Consider the following 24,803-nt stretch of genomic DNA (forward strand, 5'->3'; position numbering starts at 1 on the left):
CCTCGTCTTCCCCTCAACTGTTACACAGACGAAGACCCCACTGCTCCGGTGCACGTGCACATTTACACAGATACAAAACATGGGAAGGCTACTCAATAACAATAACCGCACACACAAAACAGGGGGCGATAGTTTTTTTTTTTTTAAATAATTCATTTTTTGAATAATTCTTTCACTTTGGGTATAAAAGTGCAAATGTATATTTGGATCCTTCCTTTGATAGGACTGAATCTACAGGCAGCGTTTAAGATCAGAAGATAAGGTTTCCATAAAAAGAAAACCCTTCGATCCTTCTGTAGTAGATGGTAATGTGAAATCGTGGCGATATTTTCTTCCTTCACTTTTAATAACTGACACTTTGAGATAAAGCACATTTTTTTTAAAGTGCCACTTTATTACAAAAGTATAAACTTGACTGACATTTCATGAATAGTAATCTTGATATAAAACATTACAATCTTTTGCACTTAGCACTTAATTACACGCTTCTGAGTACAAGACCCTGTAAGTCTGAATAGCAAACACACAACATTAGCTGCCACATTAAAACTTAGCCGGGTTTTCCAAGAACACACCGTAGCTTCATGGCTTCAAAAAACAACAAACAGAACACTGACATTTGTACATTGCAGCTGTTTTTGCAGTTTGTGTCACAAGAGAAGTCATTCCAAAACACAATTAAACATAATAGAAAAAGATAGATTTCTTGACACTGATGATATATTTATTATTCTTTCTCTTTTGTAATGTACATACACATTGCATCAACATACAGTATAATCACATTGTTTGCTGGGGTTATTTGCCCGAATGGAAAGGAAAACATTGTCCAGGATTTGGCTGTAAATTTGAGTGCGCTATCCTTGAGTTGATGCTCTGCTGCTGAGCGAAACCATTTTGCTTCACATTTTTGCCACATTTTTAACACTGATAAACAGAGAGAGAGAGAGGAGAGAGAGTTCATCGATGGAGTGATGATGAGACATGACGTTTTGCTAATACACATCAGTTCTACTGTAGCCTTTCAAGCTGTACTATCTTAAAAACCCAAGCAGAGTCATATGAGCACAAGGCGGGGACGATGGAGATGAATGGTCCACAGATATGAGACTGAGCAGAGAGGCGTGTGTGTGTGTGTGTGTGTGTGTGTGTGTGTGTGTGTGTAGGGTTGAGTGGTCTGTCTCCACCTGTAGGACTCGAGCAGGTCTCTTTAGTCTTGTTTCATCTGTTCTGTGTGTTTCAGGCAAGTGATGAGAGAAACGTACTCTCCTCTCTGCTGCACGGAGTCCCACTGTGCCGAACACGTCCTTAATCTAACTGACTTTGTGCTCTACAGAGAAATAAAGCAACACACTACAAAATAAAATAAAACAACCAACGACGATAAAATAAAAACATTCATATAGAGGTACCACATAACAGTGCTTGATTTTTTCATTTTTTTTCTTTTCACTTTTTTTAGCATGCAATTTGTAGCAGGCAAAGTGCAGAAACAGGATCAACAAAGTAAAACACTTCATTTACAGACAGCAGTGGAGACAGTGTTCAGTCCATGTCAGATGGGACAAAACGTGACAGAGGGAAGTATCCAGTCGGTTTTTAAACACGGTTATGGTTTATATTAGTCGAAGCTTTTAGAAGGAATGCAAAATGTGTGCAATTTTTTCTTTATAATACTCTCATAATTGATTCTCTTGGTCCCTGAGCTTTCGAGTATTTTGATTAGTAATTCATTCCTTTCCTATCATTTCAATTCCACCGTGAATCACATCTCGACAGACTCCAGGGAAGGCCTGTTCATGACAGACTAAGTGCTACCAAAAGATTTCACACTGATCCTGTGCCTTTTCCCCTGAAAGCATTACTGCCAGGACCAGGAAAATGATTTTTACCCGCTAAAGTTGAGGAAGAATTTAGGCTTTCACTTAATTGTGCTTTGCACGTGTTTCAGTAAAATAGAAGTGCTACTGTTACCTACAGATTGCTCTGCAATGGTCTTGTGCTCGTTTAATATTCACTACCTTTGGATTCCTTTTAAGGTTGATCGACTGGACTTTGTATTCAGCCCAGGTCATAACAGATCAACAATACTGCCCATCGTGTGAAAGGCCTGATGTTATGACTGAATGTAAACAGTATGTGTGGGGGAGTGTGACAGGGGCTCAGCCGTCACTCCTCTGGTGTTCAAAACTCAGCTCCTTGTGTTGGAAAGGTCGGGTCACAGTGCAGCGCCGCCTCAGAGCCCTGTTACGTACATCTCCATGCCGTCATTGAAAGTAAAGATGGTGGTGGTGCTGGAGGTGGCAGAGCCCTGCTTCAGGTCTCCAATGCTCTCATACAGGTTCTCCCCCGGCAGCAGCAGGGCTTTGGCAGGCAGGTGCTGTAACTTAGGGGTTTGCTGTGTGGGCGGAGGTGGAGGGGGTTGCTGCTGCTGCAAAGGCTGCTGGGCTTTCTTCCTCCTGGGCCGCAGGGTGGCACACGTGTTGGGGGGCCTCTCTCGCTTCCAGGCACCTCCATCCTCCATGTTAGCATAGGCCGGATCGCACTCCTCAGTCCCGATGGACTCATAGCAGTGGTCATCCATGGGCCCTCCGATTGCCTTCCCCTCCTGAAGGGCCCACGTCTGTGGTTTGACCACTACGCTAAACCCCCCGTCCCGGTCTCGGTCACGGTCACCTCGACCCAAGGTCCGGAAGCCAAGATTGGAGGGTGGAGACCCTGGCACAGCTCTCTTCTTCTTTCCTGGTTTACACACTTTTGAGTACATCTCAGCCACCTGCGATAAGAAAAAAAAAATGTTATACACTTTAAAAAAGGATTTGCTAGAAAACTAGCCTTTTCGTCACCAAATGATTTCCATGTCTGTAAATTAAATATATGAAACGCCATCTGAGAGCGGTAGGTAGGCTCAGTTTGTTACGTTTGGGCAGAGTTATGCCAGTTGTTTTCAGTTTGTATGCTAAGCTAAGCTAAGTGGCTATTCAATGACACTTAGTACCAGAAACAGGCATTCATCCCTGAAGCAAAGCGAATAAACCTGTTTCCCAAAACTTAAAAAAACCCGCTTTATAGCCTGTTCTAAAGCAACATTTTCAAGTTTGCACTTTTCTACATGAACTTCTCTGATGTAAAGGGGGGCACTGGTTAGAGCTTGTGCTCCATATACAGTTGTATGGTGCTGCATAGGCCCCAGATTCGACTCCAACCATTGGTCCCTTGTGGCATGTCATCCCAACTCTCTCTTCAAAACTGTTTTTTTTTTTTCTTCATTCTTCACTGCCAAAAAATAGTTACAAATAAATCACTGAATACAATAGAATATAATTCTCCTGATATTAAATCCATGTAATAGCAGATTACAATTTAACAAGTAAACCTGAGGAGTGCTCTCTCACCAATGCAGCAGATGGTTGTATATTCTCCATCGTGTGAGCAACCAGAGGTCCCAGGGCTTTGTTTTGGTGCATGAGCATCTCCTCATCCTCCGGAGGCTTCCAGATGTACTGCTCCCCGTTTCCCATAAACATCACCTCCTGTTAGGATAACAAGAAATTACATTTAGGGCAGAGCTGGTCACGTGTTTGTGCATGCCTTCTTTGAGTATTATGAAAACAGCCCTTTAAAAACACACCCATTGGGGTTCATAAAAGACAAATTACCCTCTTTAAATATGCAGAAGAGTAGTAGCGCAGAGCATAAACATATTGGATGGATGTCATACAGTATTGAAGAGATTTTCCCTGGAAGGCGGAGCTTGCAGCAGGAAAACCATGTGCTTGTATTCTGGATGACTCAATTTCATCATGTTGCGTCACCCACAAGAAACTCAGCGGTGAACTGCCCTTTGAGCAGCCTGCGTACACATGTAAGCCTCCAGACGCTCGTGTTTCTGAACTCAGGTCGCAGCCGAGAGCGCGACCTCGCCGACCTCACACAGGGCAGCAAATGGTCTCCCACTGTCACCCCGAGGGGAGCACAAAGCTTTATGTCCACGGTGGAATCAGACGGTCTGCCTACACGCCTGCTGCTGCAAACATATGGAGGAGGTGACACTGCTGAGAGGATATACACACCGATATCCCCAAGAGCAGCTCGACAAGTACACACAACGCTCGGCCCAGACTTTAAAGATATTCCTCCAGAAGTGCCAACATATAACAAAAAACCTGGCAGAGAAGCTAGAAGATCCTGCTCATGCGATCTGAACTGTAAACTCCATATTCATGTTATTCTAATGCTGCCAAAGAACAACACGATGAAGCGTTTATCACGTAGACCTTTGTTACACATTCTAATACAGCTGGCAAAAACATATCTGACAATCACAGTGAGAGACACGTCAGACTACGTTCTCCTAAACAATACAAGGCAGGACTTTAGACGGAATTCAAATCTATTCACAGTTTCTACATGAAAATGCAGAATCTGCATTTTGGTTTTGGAAGGTGGTTTGTGATTTCCATTTCTTGTATGAGGAGTATTGTCCACCAGGCTTTCAGCTAGATAAAGAAATGTAATATCTATTTATTTATCTCGTTTCATACTGTTCTCAAAAATGAATGAGCTGATTTCCCATTGCCTTTTATTTGCAGGCGTAAGGCTGACAGTTCAAGGCTCTTAAATGGTCAGAAGATTAAAAAGACTCAATCGACTCGAGTTCAGACCATCTGCCATTTCCTAACACCTGATCATTTTCTCATAGCCCTGGGAATGTAGAAAGCACATTTCTCCTCAGACTTTTGAAGTTGTTGTTCTGACCTGAGGGAGAGTTCACGTGAATTTAACCAGCTGGAAACTAAATGTTCTGATTGCTCTGACGCCTCGTGAATGCGGAGCGAAGGGACATCTTCTGGCAACACGTTGAAGTGACCACTCACGTGTCAGGTTATATTCCTTTTATGTTGCTTTAAAATGTGAAAAATCAAAGATAAAAAAAAAATGATAACATGATAGCTGTCCAGACAAGAGTTGTACATGTATGAATCTTTATGTCCTGTTTTAGCATCTGATAAAAATGACTGACCTGTTATTATTATTCAAAGTTTCCATCCTAGTTTGTCACATCTCACTTGTTTCTGCGCCAAAACAACCCGAGCAGCTTTTTTGACTCTGAGCTATTTTCAGTATGAACGCCTGCTAAAGCCAGCTCTGTGAGACAGTGATGCTTTGAACTGAATGCTAATGAAAACCTGCTCACAGTTACAATGCTAATGTGCCTGAAGTGAACAGGAAATGTTCACCGGGTCATTTCTTCATCCGCAGGTTTGTCGCTTCACGTACATTAAAAGAAACTGGTAAAGGCCATCTTTGGAGTTCAGACTGTCAGACAAAAGAAGGAGGATGTGGCTGCGTTTGAATCATAAAGATCTATTTGTATATCATGGCAATAAACTATATTTTAAGTCAGGGCACAGTTTATTCCGCTCATCTGAAGTCGTAGATTTCAGTATTTAAACTGAGCAGCTATAAACTGTGGATCTTAACTTATTGACCCAGGGGAACAAACATTTCACCTTCACAAAAACACTTCAATAAAGAACATTTTGAGCTAAGTAGCATAGATACGCTCCTTGTTACCATGGTTACCATCTCATTTAGCTTGTTAGCAGCTAACATTTCATCAGCACTAACCAAACGAGAAGTAAAGCTGTTGTAAAGAGACGTTGATGGTGTTTAATATAAGTCAGAGGATCACTGACATCAGAAGGTCCTCTGGTGACCACGAATGTCTACACTAAGAATTTAGATATTTTAATGAAGAAGAAGTGTTGAACAAACTGAGTGCCATATTAAGTTTGCCATTTATAAAATCTTGACAAAGTCTGGATAAGAAGAGTCTTAACTTCTTACCAAATAAGAACCTTACCACAATAAGATACTAAATAAGATCAACCTTAATAAGTCCAGTTGCCTTTGGATAAAGGTTTAACGTATTTTCACATTTTCACATTAGTCTCTCGTGGTCCTTATCTGCAAGAGGAGTTTCTGATGTAATGAGGATGTGATGGAGTTGAAAGCTTTGTACAGACTTTTAGTAAGGACTCCTTCATGTATGTTTTTTGTGTTTTCTAAATCCAAAGTTTGAATCATCAGACAAAAAGCTGCTGCTCTACTGACCTTTGGGAATGCCGGGACATTGAAGGCCGCCTCCACGTTTCTTCGGGGCAACTTCGTGCTGTGAGGGTGTGGCGGAGGAGGGGCGGGATGTGACGGAGGGGCGTGTCTCGGAGGTGGTGCGGGCGGCTCCGCCATATCTGTCCCACTGTCCCTCTTTTGTGGCGCCTTGTCGGCCTTCCTCAGCTTCCTGACGCAGGCGTACTCGGCCGTCTCTGGAGGGTGAGGGGGAGTCATGACCTGGGCCTCAGATTCGGGCATCCCTCCTTCAACATCGCCATCAGGGTCTGGTGGCGCAGGGGTGTTGGCGGGGACTGCAGGAGGCGCCGGAGTGTCCGTCTGGCCGGCCCTGCCTACCATTGCGTAGAGGGCATCGTCAGTACGTGAGGTGGAGGAGCGTCGACCCACCTCTGAGTAAGTGTGCTCCCCTTCCTCTCCAGTCCCAGACGGGATCTGGGGAAGCTGCCTGCCTTGAGAACGAAGGTCAGAGTTAGACTGGCAGCTAAGCTGCAATCTAGACGTTTAGAGGCCTCTTCAGGGGGATTCAGGCCACTTCTACTCTACGTTAGATTTAACTCGTCATCCTTGAACATGAAAAGATCTCTCAGTGACTATAAAAACGTCTGGAGCTGACGTAGACGTTTGAGAAAAAGCGTCCAATTTGACTTCATTCCACTGCAATGGAAGCAGGACAAGAATGAAGCAGGACATATGCTTCTATTTCTTCAAACCCTCTCAGGCTACTGTCACAGCGCCCACAAACACAGCTCCCTGCTGACTGTCAGCGACGGAGCTCCAGGACTCGTCTTGGCTCTCTCATTTCTGTCTTTGAGCGAGAGAGAGAGAGAGAGAGAGAGAGTGATACACATTCTCGAATGAAGACGGATCTGTAGATGTAACATGAGCTCCGGTTTCAAAGTGTTCTTTAACTTGTTTGCTGAAAGGTTCAGTAGTAAAAGTATGAAACTGAGCACAAAGAGAAAATAATCTAATGTTGTAAAACGTATTGAATTATGACGGATTGTTTTTACGGTATCAGCCGTATCAGAACATGTTAGAGTTCATATCAATGCGTGGATAATTGTTCTGTTCATTTGCAAACTTGTCATGCTTTTGATCTGGAGCAAAATATCCAATTGATTTTCAATTCCTTTCATTTCATGCTTCATTCTGTTGGCCAGAAACCTTTCCCATCCAATGTTTGGGATTTCAAATGAGCTCAATAAAACATACCGGTGAGGTGGCAAGACATTTCCTACAATCCCTTTTAGATGATGACAAAAGAGCTTCATCACGCAGCCCAAAACAAGATGCGTTTGACCATGTGTTAGAGAAGCCAACATACAGGAGAGCACAGCTGGGGATTTGTATGTTAAAGATCGACTCACTTTTGCCGTTGCAGTTCATCTTGTTCATCTCCGTGTCTGATTTGCTGATGGACCGCAGCTTCGACTGTCTGAGTATACCCTGACGACACACACACACACAAACATACACAGTTAAACAGTAGATAAGGCTGAGAAGTTGTCCTCTGAATGATATCACTCCACCAGCGGTTCGAGTGTTGAGCTCCTCTGCAGCACAAACACAACATGGACGAGTGTTTTCAGATACCTACCATGTCCATGAGGCGGTGTTTTCCACCCTCGCCGGGAACATTGTGCGTCTTTCCCTTCCTGCGGTAAACACAAACACTCCGTCACACAGGTTGACACTTACTACACTGACGTGTGCGTGCTGAGATTGACTCACTGTCCATGTGAGTCTGAGTCAGATTGTGACTCGAGGTGCATGTTTGTGTTTGAAAGAACCATTAGGTCTGGATTTGCAGAAGTGCGTCTCTTTTCATTGCGGTCAAAAAAAACCCACAATATTGGTCCAAATATTTGTAATCGATCAGGTTTTTTAATGAGTATCAGTCTCATAAAATCTCCTGATACTTGGGCTCTAGTGACAAACAGCTCTGCCTCTAACATGAATCACGCCCCATTTTGTCCTTTTCATATTTGATCCACGATAGTGTCTTCCTGCAGTCAGAGAGACAACCGTTTTATTTTGATATTAACGTTTTTGATACATAGCGAGTTCCTTTTTGTGTCGCTTAGTTAATGTTGTAACTTTGATCTACCGGAAATTCCTTCTTTTCTTTTATAAAAGAATTTTATCCCAAGAGGAAGTAAAGTGTAATTAGTCACAATACAAATTTAAAACATAAATGTAAAATAATGGAGTTTCAAACTTAATAAAAAATCGCTGATTAACAATTGAAATTCAGGGATTCCTTTAATAATGTTTTAAAATGTATTGATTATCATCCTACAGTACTTGAAATACTTCTAGATTTTAATTGCACGTGTAACTCATCATGTGTGTGTGTCTCTAACCTCTGGCAGCCCACGCAGAGCACCACGATGAGGATGGTGACGACGAAGGCTGAGGCAGCAGCGATAGCGCCCAGCAGCAGGACCTTGCCGTAGGGAGGAGCCGTGAAGTTCAGCCCGTCCTGCATGGAGGCCATGTGGGAGCGCTGACGCTCACTTGCTCTCACACACACACACTCTCACACCCTTACAAGTCATGCACGCAGGGAGGTGCCACGGTCACACTGGGATCTGCAGGGAGAAGACACAGAGGAGTGGGGCTTAATTACAAAATGATCTAACCTTTACCAAACATTAAGTAGGTTAACAAAGCAGCGGAACCAGAAGTAAAATATTCACGGTGCAGAGAGCCGGAGAGAAGCAGCAGTTTGAAAAGAGTCAAGAAATGAAAACTCCCATCCAGCTCTGAGGCAGTGAAGTGAACAGACATTATGCCTCAGGCATGTGCTTCTGCTTTACCTTGTTTGAGGGATTACGGAGCTTTATGTGTCACACTTACATGGACATCGACAGCATACCTGCTCACCAACAAGATTTTTGTAGCTGTCTTCCTTCCAAAAGCGAGATTGTGCTTTAAGTCATCCAAAAATTAGACATTTGCCTCCTGCTTTTGAAACTGAAATAAAGCAGAAACTCCTCCACATTCGAACACAGTTTCAAGAGAATTCTCTGTTTGTCAGGTAGCTTCTACGAAGCATACGGGCAAATACAAATTTCCTCTTGTTTAACCATTCAACAAAAACAAACATACATATTGAGAAGGCACAATGAGTCACAGAAAAGCCGAACACGCCAGCAGGCAGAGGAGCCCGAAACACTGAAGGAGACGCGTATGAAAGCGGAGCGAGCAGACAGAAAACATCTTTTTTTTTTTGCTCCCTGTCTTCTCCTCTCTGCATGCCAGACATTTTCACATTTGGCAGTGTAATATGTTTCAAATAAACAGTAGAAAACGCAGAGCAATAGCAAAAAGACCAAACAACAAGCCGGTTCTAATCTCTGTCAAATCACGCCATCTGTCTGCTGTGACTGTGTGCTTTCATGTGTGTTTATGTGTGATTGTCACACGTCCATCAGCAACAACAATGCTAAATGACAGACTGGAGGAAACATACCGCCTTGTTTTATCCAGTAATCTGAAGTTTGAAGATGATATTACGAAACTGTTTGTATGTGTCTGATCCAAATGGGTCTTGTGTATTTATTCAGACTGCAGATTTCCGTCCAAACAAACAGATCTTTAAGACAAACTTCCCTCCATCCTCACCGCTTATGATCAATTGTGTAACTTTGAACAACGTGCTGAGTCCACATATTGTAGATCCTTTCCTTCCAGACAGAATTTAATCTTCTAAATTCAAATGACTTTAACAATCTGTCTGTAGCCTGGTGAACAATGTGTGTATACCCAGAAAGTTTGCCAAAGCCTTGGACACCCTCAGACGGCTGCAGCTGCTTTAGGAGAGGCCAGCGCATTAGTGAGCGTTTCTGAAGCCAACGTGTCAATCTAAAGCAGCTCCTATAATCAAGCTTAAGTACTGCAGCAGCGATCTGTAAAGTTAGAGGGCTAATAAGGATTTAAGAAACCCAAGCATGAATTTCTGCTCCGCTCTTCGTCTAAAAATCATCAGTTCATGACCTTGTAATTTGGTTAATTCCACATTTCCTCCAGCATGGATTCAGTTGAATTTTGCCAGTCATGCAAATCCAGCCTTGCACTGGAGTCCATTTCTGTCCCCACAGTGAGATCACATGTGATCATGAAAGACTGTTTGGAGTCTGATTGATGAAAAAAAAGATGCAAGAGTCTATTTATAAGTGTTCAGGTCTATGTTTTGCACACCTTCTATTATAGTAGTAAAAGCCTTTTCAGCGATGCCAGTGTGTTCTTCAAATCCACAGTGTCCATGCTAAGTCAGGCACACAACAGACCAAATATAGTTCTATTCACACGGATCTCAACTCTTATACTATTACACTAACTCTTCAAATGACATAAAAAAAGTATTATTATTCAAAAGCATATTGGATGCTACTAAATGTTTTGTGTCTACAGCATGCAGCAACCTCCACTGAAGCCAAAGGGCAACATCACGCAGTTCTTCGAGTGTCCACTAGAGGCTAGCTACTAGCAAGCTAGCGGATGTAACAGTACCGCCCATGTTAGATGTCCATTCTGACAGGCTTAAGGCCCCTTCTCAGTGTCACAATTAGATGTTTTACATGTTGAGGTGAAGCAGGTAGACTGTAATGTCAAAATACTTTTTCCCATTTTTTGAGGCCCTTGCCCACGAAGAGCAAGTCGCTTCGTCGAGTTGAACATGATCGAATGAGAATGAAGGAAGAGCTTCACCTGAGTACAATAAGTGCTTTAAGAGGCCTATCAGGTTATCACAGCCTTCATTCCCTGTGGACCATGAATTTTCTGTGTAAAATTGTGATCATTGAAAAGTTGTTTCAGTGCAGCTCTCTGTTACCATTTCACATAAACAATGTTAGACAAGATGAAAATAAATACTTTCAACTTCTATAATATAGAAGTTACATTAATCTGATGTTAAAGGTACTCTGTCTGCTAAAAGGTGTGCACAGCCTCAGTAGTGACTACATTACCTTTATATGTTGTCACAAACAGCTGGAGACTGAGTATAGAAATTACCATATATTTGAATAGTTTTCATTGATACAGTTCTTTCAGAATATGCTTACACATGTTCTTACCAAAAGGCTTTTGAATAAATGTCTCAGTAATGCTTTAACATGGTTTGATTTAATATGTGCAAATCTAATTTTGACAACCTCTGAGCAGGCAGAGCCTCGAACCCGCCCCTGAGATCTCAGACATCCCCCCCCCCAGGTGGCTAAGACCCCAGGTTGGGAACCTCTGAACTTTATATACCAAACTCCCAGAGGATACAATCAGAACCAAAATCAGAGATGGTACCGGAAGTCAGGTGAGAGGAGCCAAGAGGAACCATGCAGTGGCAATATACCAACAGGTACAGTTAGCTAATGTGCCTGCAGACCAGTTTTAGCAGGTGATCTTTTTCAGTGAATGTTTAGTTGCTAATTTAACAAGTCATGGTCCAACACAAGGAGTGTGTTCTTGTTTGTAGATTAGATTAGAGGGCTTCAGTACAAAATGGGATGTGGGTTGTTTCAAATGTTCGGCCTCTTGTGTTGTGCAGCAGGCGGTTGCCTGGCTCTGCCTCTGATAGAATCGATTGGCTCTTTCAAAATGAGGTTTCCATCTGTGTCGGCTGGAGCGAAGTCAGATTTTTTTTTTTTTTCACAGGATAGGATTGATGATTCACAGACATGATCAATTTCAGCTGAACTTTCGAACAGTTCAATAGAGGGTGTGGTCTGTGTTCGTCAGCGGTCAGCACTGTAAACTCCCTGCTGCTTTTTCATGTGGACTACGTTTACTATTCACTCATTCTCCTCTGCGTTTCCTTTTTCTCTATTTAAGTATTGAGTTTGAGACAATTTAATTTAAATATGATGATGGGCATATCTTAAAGAAGACAATATGGATCAATGTTATACCTTTGAATTGATGTTAATGAATTATCAATCATTGAAGCTGTAATTCCTTACCAATCGATCATTTCACTGGAACTGCACATCTGCTTTACTATTAAAACCAACAGAATAGGGACGAAGGACGAGTTTATTTTGCTCTGCACGGTAGAAGTTTTGCAGACTTTTGGTTATTTGTGTCCCTTTTAGTTGTTCCAGCCGTGAACCCAACTGTTCTCAGCATGAAATTCAATTTGCTCCAAATTTCACACACCGACATCTCTGTGGTTCTTTGCATGCTGCTTTGAGTTTTATTTCCAAGTTTAGGACAAGAGAAATGCTGCTCTGTTTTATTATTCAAATCAACCACACATTAATTACTATTAATGAGAACTATGATCAATAAGGCATATTTTCCAGCGCTGTAAATATAGCAGAATGATCGCAGACTTCTCTGAGCATGTGTTAGAAGAGTGACTGCAGCAGTGAACATGTTTTCCCAGCATGCCGCTCCAAACTGTTTTGGTGAATTTCAACGGCAGCCAGCAAACATGTCAGAGATTTTACACACTGTGACCTGCTTTTAATGACACTAATTCACCCACCAGAGGAGTACAGAGTGATGCTCTGAATGAAACGGTTTGATTTAAAGACAGAAACACACACCGATGACGAAATGATCACTTAAATGATGGTTGCTACGGCGTCTGTGTAATTATATCTGTGCTGATTTGACAACAGAGCGAGGATGAGTGGAGATGGAGAGGGTAATGAGCGAAAAGAAGAGAGGTGTAGGTGTGGAGGGAAAGAAAGCGAGCGAGGATGGGGAGGAAGATGAACGTGGGAGTCCTGTGGCAGGTGTTTGAAGACGCTGAAAGCGGTTGATGAGGCGAGGCTGTCACATTTCCTAACTAGGTTTCCTTCCTTCCCTTTTCCTCTCAATGAGTGTGTCCTCGCGCCCCCCCCCCCCCCCCCCCCCCCACCCCCCACCCTGCCTCCGCCTGCGGTGTTCAGCGAGTGACGCCTCAGCACTGCGGTGTAATCTCTGGCCCTCGAGCTGCCTCGTCACAGCCAACCAATTGAACGTAGCGCTCAGAGCAGGAGGAAGAAATGGCCCTACCCAGGCAGATTTCCCCACTGAACAAAGCCCCCCCCCCCCCTCCCTCAGAGCCACAAAGACCCCCTCTTGTCCAGCTGCCTGTGGAGCTCAGGGGCTTTATACAACTGCACGTGAATACCTGGGGAAGGGCTGATTCACCAGGTGTCGCCCTGAATATATGTTGCAGACCAGAATGATACGTATCGTGAAAAGACAGTAACGAATATCACTCGTTATTTTTACTTGGTGTCTTCACGACATCGCATTCAGTGTGTTACGCTAAAAAAATAATAAATAAAACCAAAACATTAGAGTGTATCTCTTTACTTTGAGAACTAGGGGTGGGCATCATCTGGTAATCACACTGAGATGCATTTCTATACAATGTGATAAAATACGATACGCTAGGATACGGTACGCTACCCTATGAAAATGAACGATACCCTACGAAACGATACGATATGATACGCTTTATCATTACGGTACAGTAATATTCAAAACGATATGATACAATGTAGAATATGAGGCCCAAGAAAACAACAATGATGATATTGGATTCTGCGATATTTTACAGTAATTCAATGATAGTATCACACAGATCAGGAAGAAGATGTGTTGCCAAACTGATATTGTGTCCCAACCCCAGAACAAAATATATCTGAAAGAAACCTGTAAGATACTTCTGAGTGGACCTTTTAGCTTGGTTAATTTATCTGGATCCAACAGATATACAGATTTCCCTTCATGTTTTCTTATCCTCTTCTTGAGTCAGCAGACAATTTCATTATTGATCAATATTCAAATGTAGTGTTCTGACAAATCGTTGTTCTAGGACAAATTTAATGCTGAGGCCATCTAATATGTTATATGCTATATGCACATTTCTTTATAGTACACATATGTACTTGTGTATGTGCAGATATAAGCATGCACAGTAGTAGCATATTTACTCCGTAGGCCTATTCGTCATTAAAAAACACTTATTCAGGCTTTTAGCTTTTTCAGCATCAATCAATGTGTTCAGTAACGACAAGGCCAGAGAGTTTCACCTGAGTAACCTTCACATTACTGCTCATTGGAGTACGTTTTTCTAAATGAATAGTACTATCATCTTCTATAAAGGTCCATACAAGCGCATGAATGATGGCTCAAACGGAGCCAATATGTCTCTATTATGCATCTTAATATGCAATGAGTTTAAGGTTACTGAGAATACCGTGTTCTGCAAAAGGGCTTCAACTCATGTTTAACTGCATGATGGTTTTATCTCTTATTTACAGTTAATCAATGACTCATTTTGACTTTCAAAGCTCTGAACAAAAAGTGAAAGTGAAACCTCCATCACAAGTGAAATCATGATAGATTCCTCCAACGAACACTCCTCGTCCCAAAAACATCCCGCTATGAATCTGAGAAAAATTTAACACTGACAAACAAAGGTAAAATGTTCTTTAATCACTTCAATTATTGATCGATTATTTAAATATGCAAATTAGTTTTTGTCCATTGGAACATTTTACCCAGCTCAAAATCTGTCGACTTCAACGTTTCTGACGTGACATGTTTAACGTGTTCTCGGTTATCGTTTCAGTAAAGGATCTTTCTCTGACCCTCTGGGAGTTTGTCACATGACACAACATAAATCTTTCTGTTCTCTGCTTTTAAAAAGACATAAAGAGGGATGCTGGTGGTGCAGTGGTCAGGAGGCCATGCGGGCGGCCTGGGTTTGAATCCGACCTGTGTCTCCCCTCCAACATGTCATTCCCCAGTCTCTCTCTCTGTCGCACTGATTTCTGACTCTATCCACTGTACCATCTCTCCAATAAACAAGACATCAAGATAAACTAAATCATCAATTAGGAAATCATCAGTTACATCAGCAGTTGACTGAGCGAATGCTGAAAAATTCACCTGTTGACTTGGATGTAATCTCACTGATGATATGATAATGAGGTGTGAAACATGCTGCGAGAGACTTTCAGCCAATCAGATCAGTTTTACTACAACCATGTTGGGGAAGATTCATTTTTAAACAAGACAATTACTTTCTGTTATTTCCTTCAAACATTCAATAAAATGTTCATGTTTGGAGGCCATGACATCAAAACAAGGAATTATGTTGTAATCCTGAAAAATGCCATATATAAGAAAAACACATTTAGCCCCACAGTGTGAAAATAAACACCAGTGGGCTTTTCATTTTCTAGGAACAGACTGTGCATTTACATGTGTGCTTCTAATTAATAACTGGACCTCTTTTCAACCAACCAATGAGCCAGCCGGCAGTGGCCTGTGTGCTGAATCTGAACCACCTGGGAGTTCATGTGGAGCGAAAACCTCACCCTCTGTGTGACACAAATAACAGCTATGTGTATATGTGTGTGTGTGTGTGTGTGTGTGTGTGTGTGTGTGTGTGAGGCGGGGGGAGAGGGAGAGAGAGAGAGAGTGGAGGCTGCTATTGTGTGAGAATGTGAATTAGGTCAAATGTTTGCTTGCAACAACGATTAACCATGCCCCTGTGAGGAAGAAAGCCAAAGCCTGTATGGAAGAGGAGGCTCTGTCTTTATCTGAGCCACGCCGCCTCTGATACAAACACCGCCTGACATTATTCACACCAAATTAGTGGATAATTATAATTTCTTGTGTTCACATTATCCACATCCTCTAAAGAAGCTTTTGGCAGAGAGGGGGACCTTGAAACGAGTTGAAAAACAACAACAGAAAGGCTGAAAGTTGAAAGAGAATCACAGTTTTTCTAATCACGTTTTGTGTGTGTGTGTGTGTGTGTGTGTGTGTGTGTGTGTGTGTGTGTGTGTGTGTGCTCTGTTTGGAGCAATAAAGAAATCATGCATGTCGTGCTGAGTGTCAGGGGAGGTTGTGTGAACGTGTAGCTCATGATGGCACCCACTCAGGAGGCATCAATCACAGCCGGGTGACGGTTCTCCGGGCACTGTCACCTCAAACTGCAGAGATGCTCATGACAACAGGTTACAAATGAAGACGGCTGAGAGGAGAGGGCCATGCAGGGTGTCAACTCGTTTCTTTTCATTTAAATACCCATGCAGGGTGCAGGTGGAAGCATAGGAGGAATTTCAAGCTGATGCAGCTTGATTTATCAGGGTTTTTGTTTCATTACGCCTGTAGCAACTCTGATTTTTTTTTTTTTTGTTCATTCTTTAATCATCAAAGGGTTTCCGATTCATTTCCAGATCAAAGTGAGGCTGGTGGAGGATGCTGTGTCCCTGAGGTCAGCTGGCAACTTACACGACAAAGCCACATCCCCACACCCCCCCTATTTATGAGTAGGGGATGGAGGAAGGGAGGGTGGAGGGGTTGCAAATGTTAACGGAAGGTCTAACGTTAATTATCTTTATGCTCCACAGACGGCAGGGATGATGCACGCGCAGGTAAATCATGATTGGAGGATTTCTGCACTTTCCCCTTTGCAAATCACCATGACTTTCTCTGATGAATGCGTTCATGTCGGGGCTCAAATCGTTAAATAATTCAATGCAGTAACAGCAAAAGGTGGGAGCACACGTGTCTGTGTTCAATGTATGACCAGAGAAGATAAGCACAAAGGAAAAACGCACAGGAGGCATGTTTCATCTTTAAATGGAGGGTGATGTGCACTAAATGCGCGTGCAGCTTATCGACCTGAATCTATAGGCACATATGAATGATTCCCCCTCCCGTCTTCCTCCCCCTCCTCCCTCCAGCCTGTCACATAGCCACGGGCACAGAGCATTGCGCTATAGCATCCCTGTACTCACTCAGATGAGGGATTTTGGGAGGCGCAGCGTCAACCCTGGCCGCTTCCTTCTGCTTCCACTCGGACCAGGCGCAGCATCATCAACCAAAAGCGAGTTGGCTTCTGTCGGCTTCACAAAACACAAATGCAGCATATTTTGTATGTGACATCCTTCGAGCGGCGCGTTGACCCTCTTGTGCGCCCCTGCCCGCGCTTCTCTCTCCCCCCCCACCCACCCCCCAACCAGCCAGCAAAGGAGGCTCCAAAAGTGCCCGTCCTCCTCTGATATCGCTTCTGTATCTCCAATTTTATCTCCAAGAGTCAGTTGTTCTCCTCCACAGTCCCTCAGCCCCCTTCATCTGTACTCGCAGCCCCTCGGCTCAGCTACTGTGCTTCCATGTGACACAAGCAGAGCTGGAGACCCCCAATTCTTGCGCTTCGTCTTTTGATTATAGCGTCATCGCTCGGCAGGACGGGGAAGTGCGGGTGATAAATGAGCTGAATCCGGTCTGATAGGATTTTTATTACACGAGGAAAGGTGCGCGAGGATGTGGTTATCAGAGAAGGACATAAAAACCATTTGTATTTTGAAGAAAAGGATAGGTCTTTATTACACTGGCAGGTCCTCTGCACAGGAAAATTAAAATAACCTGTTGAAATTGTCCTATGTTCCTCCCCTGATGTTTTCCTTTATTGGTCACAACATGGGTTTGTGGTAAAAAATCTAAGACATACTGACCCTAATGGGAACTTCTGCCCCTTATAACTCAGTGTGACCCCAGCATGTTCAGAGTTCTGCTTCACTAAGGTTGGGGCCAAATGCAGGAGAAGTGACAGATAAGATATTTGTTGTCTTGTTAAAAGGTTAAAGGTTGTCCAGATGTTAAACTAGGCCAGCTATTCTTCAGTCTAACTGTTTTTAACCTTGCCACTGTCACACACCTTTACCTCCAGCTCTCTACCACCACCTACCGGTCACTCCTGAACATTGTTGAGGTGTGACCACCTATCAGGGTGAAGACGACGGTGTTGCTGTATGAGGGAAGATATGTGCCTCAGTGAGGGAAAAACCTGGAAGCATATACAGATGGGTCTGTCTATTACAGGATTTAATTAAATACTTTCCTGATGAGAAAAACTTCAGTATCACAATTTTTGTTCGTTTTTTATCATTAAACTAAAATTAAATTAAACGAATTATTGAGTGGTATATTTTTACACAGAACGAGGATGTGAAAATCATCAGACTTTGAAAGGAGAAACTGCTGCTTGCTTCCTGGGTTACATGTGTCGGTTTGTTTATACTGTCAATTGTTTTTTTGTTGGGGTTTTTTGTGTTGGAAGGCAATAACAATTTATCATCCAGCCTACTGATTGGTCAAGTAATACATTTTTAAATAATTAAAATCTCATCAGAAGATTGGAGTGTGATGGTACTTCCGGTCCTGAAAAATTAGCTCCTATTCAGAGTGAGACTCCGCAACAACACCTTAATAATGTTGATTCTGCAAACACATTACAGTCTGACAATTCACTGTATGTTACATGTTCCTTACAGTGTGGAATCGCAAGAGCGCAGGACACAGCAGGAGATCCACACAGACACACATTAAGGCATGCATGCACACTCATGTATGTCCCTGCAGATTACCAGGTGCAGAAAATCATAGGACTCAAGTGACGTCTCAGGCTTCAAAACTACTTAATGAATCCATTTTATGATCATAAAGTGGTTTCTGTAGCCTACTCTTGAGATGTTATTTTGAAATGTGGTTCAATTGTTAAGCCACCAGCTGAGCTCCACATGATCTCAGCTTTTAAATTTGGTTGAAAATGTTCAAATTAGTGCTTAATGTCTGAACAACTTTGGGCGTATGTCAAAATCATCCACTATATGTTGCTTTAAAATGTCATTTCATCAGACTTTATTTTAATACATCCTTGATTAATCTTTTACTGCTGTTTATGTGGAAAATGCTGCTAAAAAAGTTAAACTTCTTTCATGTTTCATTAGATAGTTTTTAAGCATATTTCTACTATATATTCAGAAAAATGCATGAGACACAATGAAGAAAAGCTCAGAAATGTTTTTATAAAGTTTTATTCAAATCAAACAGCCCTAGAAATTATTTAGGAAACTGATTTCTTACAGTGAAAGCAAAGAAACCACATTAAAAGAGAAAACTTTTCAGTTTTTTGACACATTGATGTTGCAGCTTTATAATAGGTGATTGGTTGAAATTAGGTTTCAGACATTAAAACTACATTTTAACATTTTCAAACATATTTGAACGCTTGTGGCTTAACACCAGAACTACATCTTAAAATACCATCTCAAGAGTAGCTGTCTCCAGAAAATGGGGGTTTTCCCCCCTCAGCATGTCGTGGCACTGATCACCCCTCATACACCCTCCCCTCCCCCTCTCCGTAGTTTCCACGCAGCAGCACCGACAGCCGACGTGTTTTCCTCATGAGGTGAAGTGCACTTTGCGTTTCCTCTCACGTCTGGCGATGGACCCAACGCCTCGCAGGGTTTCCCCTTGTGTTTAAGCGATTTTTTTAAAATTCAAACCTCTTCACTGTGTGTATCTTCACCCTCATCCTCCTCCTCGTCGTCATCATCATCAGAGCCAGCAGGAGCAGAGTAGAGAAGATGGGCTGCTGCTCGGCACGATGCATGCTGATCCTTCTGTGCTGTGTGCAGTTGGTGAGATGTTTTTTTTCTCCTACTCATTCACTCATGATGCTAACTGATAAACACATCAGACCAGATGCTGTTTTCAAAATCTCTAAGTAAGCACACTGCACGAACTTAAAACAAGGACTTTAAAACCCAGAAGAAAACATGTTTACTGATTTATTATAAAAGTGATGTTGTGCATCAACTTTTCTTTTCATTTGAAACTATTTAAAACACATTTATTCATAACAGGCTGTGATAATTAAATGTTAACCAAAACCAACTTGAGTTTCTGTTAAACTTTGGTGTTTCATTTGAAGACCTCCCACTCGCACTGTTATCATAAAGGCTGGTGTCCAGTGGACACTTTACTATCTAACAACAAGAAGAAGCAGAAGATGAGTCCCCTTAACTATTAATATCAACAGAAATTAACTCAGCAACATATTAGATCATTGTTTGATGTTTGAGTGCATTTTTAAGCTGAAATGATAACATTTAACTTATTTCGGATTTCTGTTCTCAGATGGGGTTTTTTGTTCTGTCTGAGGAAAGAGAACATTTTTCAGGTTTTGGATTTTTTAAAACAGACCAAACAAACAAACAAATGTCATTATGCATTCTGCAATGTAATGAGTCATTCTATATATTTAATCAACAAAACCATTGGAATACAAAACGATGGAGAACATGGTGTTTGTAGTGTTTTAAACCTTTTTGTCCTGTATCATGTTTAAAGTAAGTTTGGAGGTGCTATTAAAAAGCAGTGACCGCCCACCACCACAATGAAGGGCTGCAGCCACTTTGTCCTCTTCCTCCTCTGTGTTTCCCACCCTGCCCCCCCATCATGACAGACCGGAGCTTTGACCTCAAAGGACACAACATTATAACCACCAGTCTGTCTGCTTTGTCCCCCATGGCTCAGTTGCCTTGACAACTTATAAGATAGAAAACTCTGGGGACGCAAAGCAAGCCACAGAGACACTTGTTTTAGTCTTTTAGAATTCATCATTTCTTCCGAGGTTTTTTAAATCCCGCTTCCTTCTTGTCGTCTCTGTAGATCACAGCGCTGGAGCGGCAAGTGTTTGACTTCCTCGGCTACCAGTGGGCTCCCATCATGATCAACTTCTTCCACATCATCATGGTCATCCTCGGCCTGTTTGGGGTCATCCAGTACAGAACACGTTACGTTGTTATGGTAAGGAAAGAGACACAATCAGGTTTATTTTAGCATATCGTGCCTCATTTGAATGTTTGCAGTTATAAGTCTTGACTTTTGATTTGTTGTATTTCATTTTGTTTGATCTTTTTCTTATATTGATAAATCTTTTGTATTCATCCTTTAGATCAGGATAAATGTCTCTCCTCTCGTTATTTATCATGCTTACCCAAATTGATGCTGCTGTCGTAAAGTGCAGTACATTTCCATGTGAGCATCAAGCAATATCTAGTGTTGAAAAAATGAATCCAATGTGCAAGTGCAAAAAATCTGCAATTCCTCAAGTGTCCACTTGTCATGCTGCAAAACCCCCAGATTTCAACCATGTTAAAATGCCTATTTTGACTGCAGATATAAATATGTTTAGTGCCTAGTTCAACAAACCAATCTGTTTTCTTTATTGGTTTGAAATGAGTTTGATTTATTTTAAACTCATCTGTCATTATTGAGGCTCAGAGTTATGCTTAGTTAGAGGTGTGGCTGATCTGACAGACAGGTGGGCGTGTTGAAGCTGAGGCTAAAGGCCTGCCTCAGCACTAAGTCTTTACATGTCGTGTGGTTGACCATAAGTTAGCTTGAGATAACATTTCCCATGTTTCAATTGTTGGGCTTCAAAAGTGTACTTCAGAAAACAACGAGTGATGTCACTGAGAAAACGTCCACGTTTCATATAGTCTATGATGAGCACCCGTTGACTCGTGCTCCTGGGATCACCATGACTGTGTTCAGAGTTTTTTTTGTTTCTGTCTCTCAGTACCTGCTGTGGACGATGTTGTGGGTCGGCTGGAATGTCTTTGTAAGCTGTCTCTACCTGGATCTGGGTGGGCTTTCAAAGGTGAGTGTAATGGTGACGTTGAGTGTCGGATAATTTGAAGGCTCACGCAGCCTCTGCTCCTAAACACAGGGTTCACCTCTTACTCGTGTCAGAACGCTCCTTTACATAAAGTTTACAAAATGTTCACTGGCATGACGTCACAGATGCTTGTTCATCTCTCAAAAGTGCAACAGAAGACATATCAATTTAACATTTTTTTGATAAAGTTAATATAAAAATCCCATTTTATCATTATTCTAGTATTTTGAATGTAGTGAGTTTATTCTCCCAGTCTTCCAGCTATATTTATTTTTACCAATATCTGGAAGCCATTACATCATCCATAACTGTGTTTTAAGCATTACATCTCCATATCATTACAGACCGCTTCACACAGAGCTGGGTGATGATCTATTGTGATTCCAAAATAAAATAAAAAACATATTAAATGAACTTAGATAAAGGTTTGTCTTCATGAATAAATATAATCATCAATAGAAGCTTCTAACAAAGTCGAGGCACGCACTTAAACACATCGTGTTTACATTACAACTGATCTTTGTTGCAGATCTGATTTCTCCTCCATCTTTTTATAGCTGTGTAGTGATACTCTCTGCTGCATATAATCCATTAAAGCAGACATATCTTAATAGCTGATACCACATTCTCTCTGCCTGTTTTGTCCCTGCAGGACAGCGACATACTCACCCTGGGAGTTTCTTCACATCGCTCCTGGTGGAGAGACAACGGGCCGGGCTGTGAGAGCGAGAGGCTTCCCTCCGCTGGGTGGCAGAACCAGCAGAACCAGCAGAACCCAGAGTTGAGCACAGTGCTGAGCTGCTGGTTAGAGTACCAGTACATCGAAATCCTGCACTGCATCATCCAGCTCCTCGTCTCTGTGAGTCTCAGCACTGAGGGTGCAGATAGAGCACAATCACATTAATCCAGCACACCAGGATTGTTCAGATAGACTTTAAAGTTGAATGCTTATGACACATTGGAGTGAACAACTCGTTTCTGTTGCTTCCTCAGTTTCGCTCTAATATAAAGTTGTTTTGATAATTTATGAAAATCATTCAAAGTCAAATTACAAAATGTTTATAACGGTGACTTCAATGATTTTGAAATGGATATGGATAAAAACTTCTTTTGATGTTTTGTCTGTAAAGTAACTGAAGCTGTCAGCTAAACATAAATGAGCCAAAAGAACAACATCCCCCTCTGAAAAGTCACAAAGTGCAAACAGGAGATGGCATGAAAAAAAAGCCTGACGTACCAGAACAAATACGTCAGACTTCTACATCTTCTGTGTTTGAGTAAATGTTCTTTGTGACATTTCAGCACTGCATACATTTAAACTCAGTGACCTAAAACAAGTCAGAGTGACAACAAAACGACTCATTAATGCTGAAAAAAACCTTCACGGAGAGGCGTATTAACCATTTAATATTGTTTTAATATTACATCTGCCTACTCCAGAATGGGCTGTTGCTTAGCAACAGGCCGAGACCATTTAAAAATGGCACAACATCATTGAACCAAAACCCCTGATGGTAGTAAAGTGTTGTATGCCTCTTGTTTCTGTTTTTCAATGACACTAATTTACCTTCAAATGAGGAAAAGTTTCTGAAGTGGAATCAAGCGTGTTTGAACATCCTTGATGTGCATATTACGAAACATATGAATACAATTACAATTATAACATTCAGTGAACGTTCAGCAGCAGCTCATCACACAGATCGACACATACAAACTAAGCACATATTCTAGAAAAAGTACAAAGCAAAAGATAATTAAAGCACAAATAACCTGTGATACCAACCTGATGCTTGACGTGGTTATATGTATGAGATTTATAGATCTGCTGACACAAAACATTGACCTACACACGTTTTGCTTATAGTATGAATCAACTAAATGGTACTAAGCACTCATTGATTTGATTATTTAAGCCTGTGTTTTTCCATGCCATGTAGAATAGATTGTTTATTTATAAGCACATGTCCTTACAGGTAAGCTCAGTGTGTTTACGTTGAGGATATAAAAATATCCTGATAAATGTGATGTGTCGATTAATTGTTTTTAAGCTATGCTTTGTGACCAACAATGTTCTTTTGCAATGTATAAAGGACTGTTTTACTGCAAGAGATGAACATTGCTACATGTTGTGTTCCTCTCTACAGCTCCCAGGATTCGTTTACGCCTGCTACATCGTCAGCACTTCCTCAGATGAAGACGACAGCTGTGAGTATGATGCTGATCAATAATGAAGACACTGAATGGAAAAATGTATGTCGTGTTTGCATCTTTTATCCATTTTTATAACATTTTGTCAATGCAACATTTACATGGATTTTATGTTTGCTTTGTTTTACATTAAGGTAGTTTTGCTTTTAATTAATTATTTAATTAATTATTTATTTATTTATGTTCTTTCCTGCTCATTGTAGTTAATTTCTTTGGTGAATTTCATCATCCATCCAAACCCTCTCAGTTGTTCTTCTAGTGTGAGGAACTGCAGGTAGGTTTCGGTGACATGATTGCTAATCCATCTCTTTGGCATCCTTCCATCTTGTTCGTTAATTATTTTACATATGACGTTTTTTTCTACATTTTTCTCTTAGATTATAAATAAGGGCTGAAGTAAAGCAGTTGAGGACACGTGGAGAAGGAGCCCTGCAGAAGCGGATACGGCTTTTTGTCCTGAGGACTGTTATTGTTTGGCTGCTTTGGTCTGGTTGTCAATAAAACATCAGTCCCAGATGTTTGGCTTCACTGTGCACACACTGTACCCATGGCATGTGTCAAGAAGGGAGTTTTCCAGATTATCACTGTGTTCAAAGTGTAGGCTATGCCTTATACATGCTGTAATAGCCTACCAGTTTTTGAAGCATTCCATACTAAAAATCTACCTCTTTCTGTGTTTGTCTGTTAGTTTGTATACACTTGTGTATGTGTAGCAATAGAAACCACGACATAATAAGCACTGGAGTATGACAAGAAAATGTGACATTAAAGAAGTTAGAAAGTAGAAAGTTATTATGTTTTGTAAAATGTATAAATTATTGAAATACTGTGATGTCAATTAGAAAATGCAATGATCCCAAAAGGTGTAATGTGTGGTATGATTAAGTTGAATAAAGCTCATCTACAAAGCTTCTTGTCTTGGAGGGTTGCAACCAGTTCTTTATAATTAAACATTTAGCTAAATGAGGGAGAAATT

At 41.5% G+C, this 24,803-nt stretch overlaps 2 protein-coding genes across 3 annotated transcripts; one reads left to right on the forward strand and one right to left on the reverse strand.

Moving 5' to 3' along the window:
• Positions 1 to 1,596: 1,596 nt before the first annotated feature.
• LOC306834400 (uncharacterized protein) lies at positions 1,597 to 17,284 on the reverse strand. 2 transcript variants are annotated; one of them, XM_079360289.1, is made up of 7 exons: positions 16,890 to 17,284; positions 8,499 to 8,726; positions 7,733 to 7,790; positions 7,503 to 7,581; positions 6,118 to 6,467; positions 3,396 to 3,533; positions 1,597 to 2,776 (listed from the first exon to the last, which is right to left on the reverse strand). In XM_079360289.1, exons 2-7 carry the CDS (start codon positions 8,630 to 8,632, stop codon positions 2,237 to 2,239), a joined length of 1,299 nt encoding a protein of 432 aa, XP_079216415.1. In that variant the 5' UTR covers positions 8,633 to 8,726; positions 16,890 to 17,284; the 3' UTR covers positions 1,597 to 2,236. The 2 variants fall into 2 exon arrangements, with proteins under 2 accessions (XP_079216415.1, XP_079216414.1); XM_079360288.1 differs by having other exon boundaries at positions 6,118 to 6,584.
• Positions 17,285 to 19,254: 1,970 nt separating this feature from the next.
• Positions 19,255 to 24,676, forward strand: LOC306834021 (sodium/potassium-transporting ATPase subunit beta-1-interacting protein 3-like). Its single transcript, XM_079359748.1, has 7 exons — positions 19,255 to 19,574; positions 20,608 to 20,745; positions 21,521 to 21,601; positions 22,272 to 22,478; positions 23,764 to 23,824; positions 24,031 to 24,101; positions 24,205 to 24,676. The coding sequence occupies exons 1-6, from the start codon at positions 19,521 to 19,523 to the stop codon at positions 24,084 to 24,086; spliced, it is 597 nt and encodes a 198-aa protein (XP_079215874.1). The 5' UTR covers positions 19,255 to 19,520; the 3' UTR covers positions 24,087 to 24,101; positions 24,205 to 24,676.
• The last annotated feature ends 127 nt before the right edge of the window (positions 24,677 to 24,803 follow it).

Source organism: Symphodus melops (genome assembly GCF_947650265.1).
Source record: "Symphodus melops genome assembly, chromosome: 13".
In the NCBI taxonomy this organism is placed as follows: Eukaryota; Metazoa; Chordata; class Actinopteri; order Labriformes; family Labridae; genus Symphodus; species Symphodus melops.

Excerpts from the sequence above, each read along its gene's own strand:
- LOC306834400 (XM_079360288.1), bottom strand. The coding sequence starts at position 8,632 with ATGGCCTCCATGCAGGACGGGCTGAACTTCACGGCTCCTCCCTACGGC. Across the intron at positions 7,791-8,498 it reads CTCTGCGTGGGCTGCCAGAG|GAAGGGAAAGACGCACAATG; the intron begins GTTAGAGACACA and ends TGTTTACCGCAG. Across the intron at positions 6,585-7,502 it reads GATGAACTGCAACGGCAAAA|GCAGGCAGCTTCCCCAGATC; the intron begins GTGAGTCGATCT and ends TTCGTTCTCAAG.
- LOC306834021 (XM_079359748.1), top strand. The coding sequence starts at position 19,521 with ATGGGCTGCTGCTCGGCACGATGCATGCTGATCCTTCTGTGCTGTGTG. Across the intron at positions 20,746-21,520 it reads GAACACGTTACGTTGTTATG|TACCTGCTGTGGACGATGTT; the intron begins GTAAGGAAAGAG and ends TCTGTCTCTCAG. Across the intron at positions 21,602-22,271 it reads ATCTGGGTGGGCTTTCAAAG|GACAGCGACATACTCACCCT; the intron begins GTGAGTGTAATG and ends TTGTCCCTGCAG.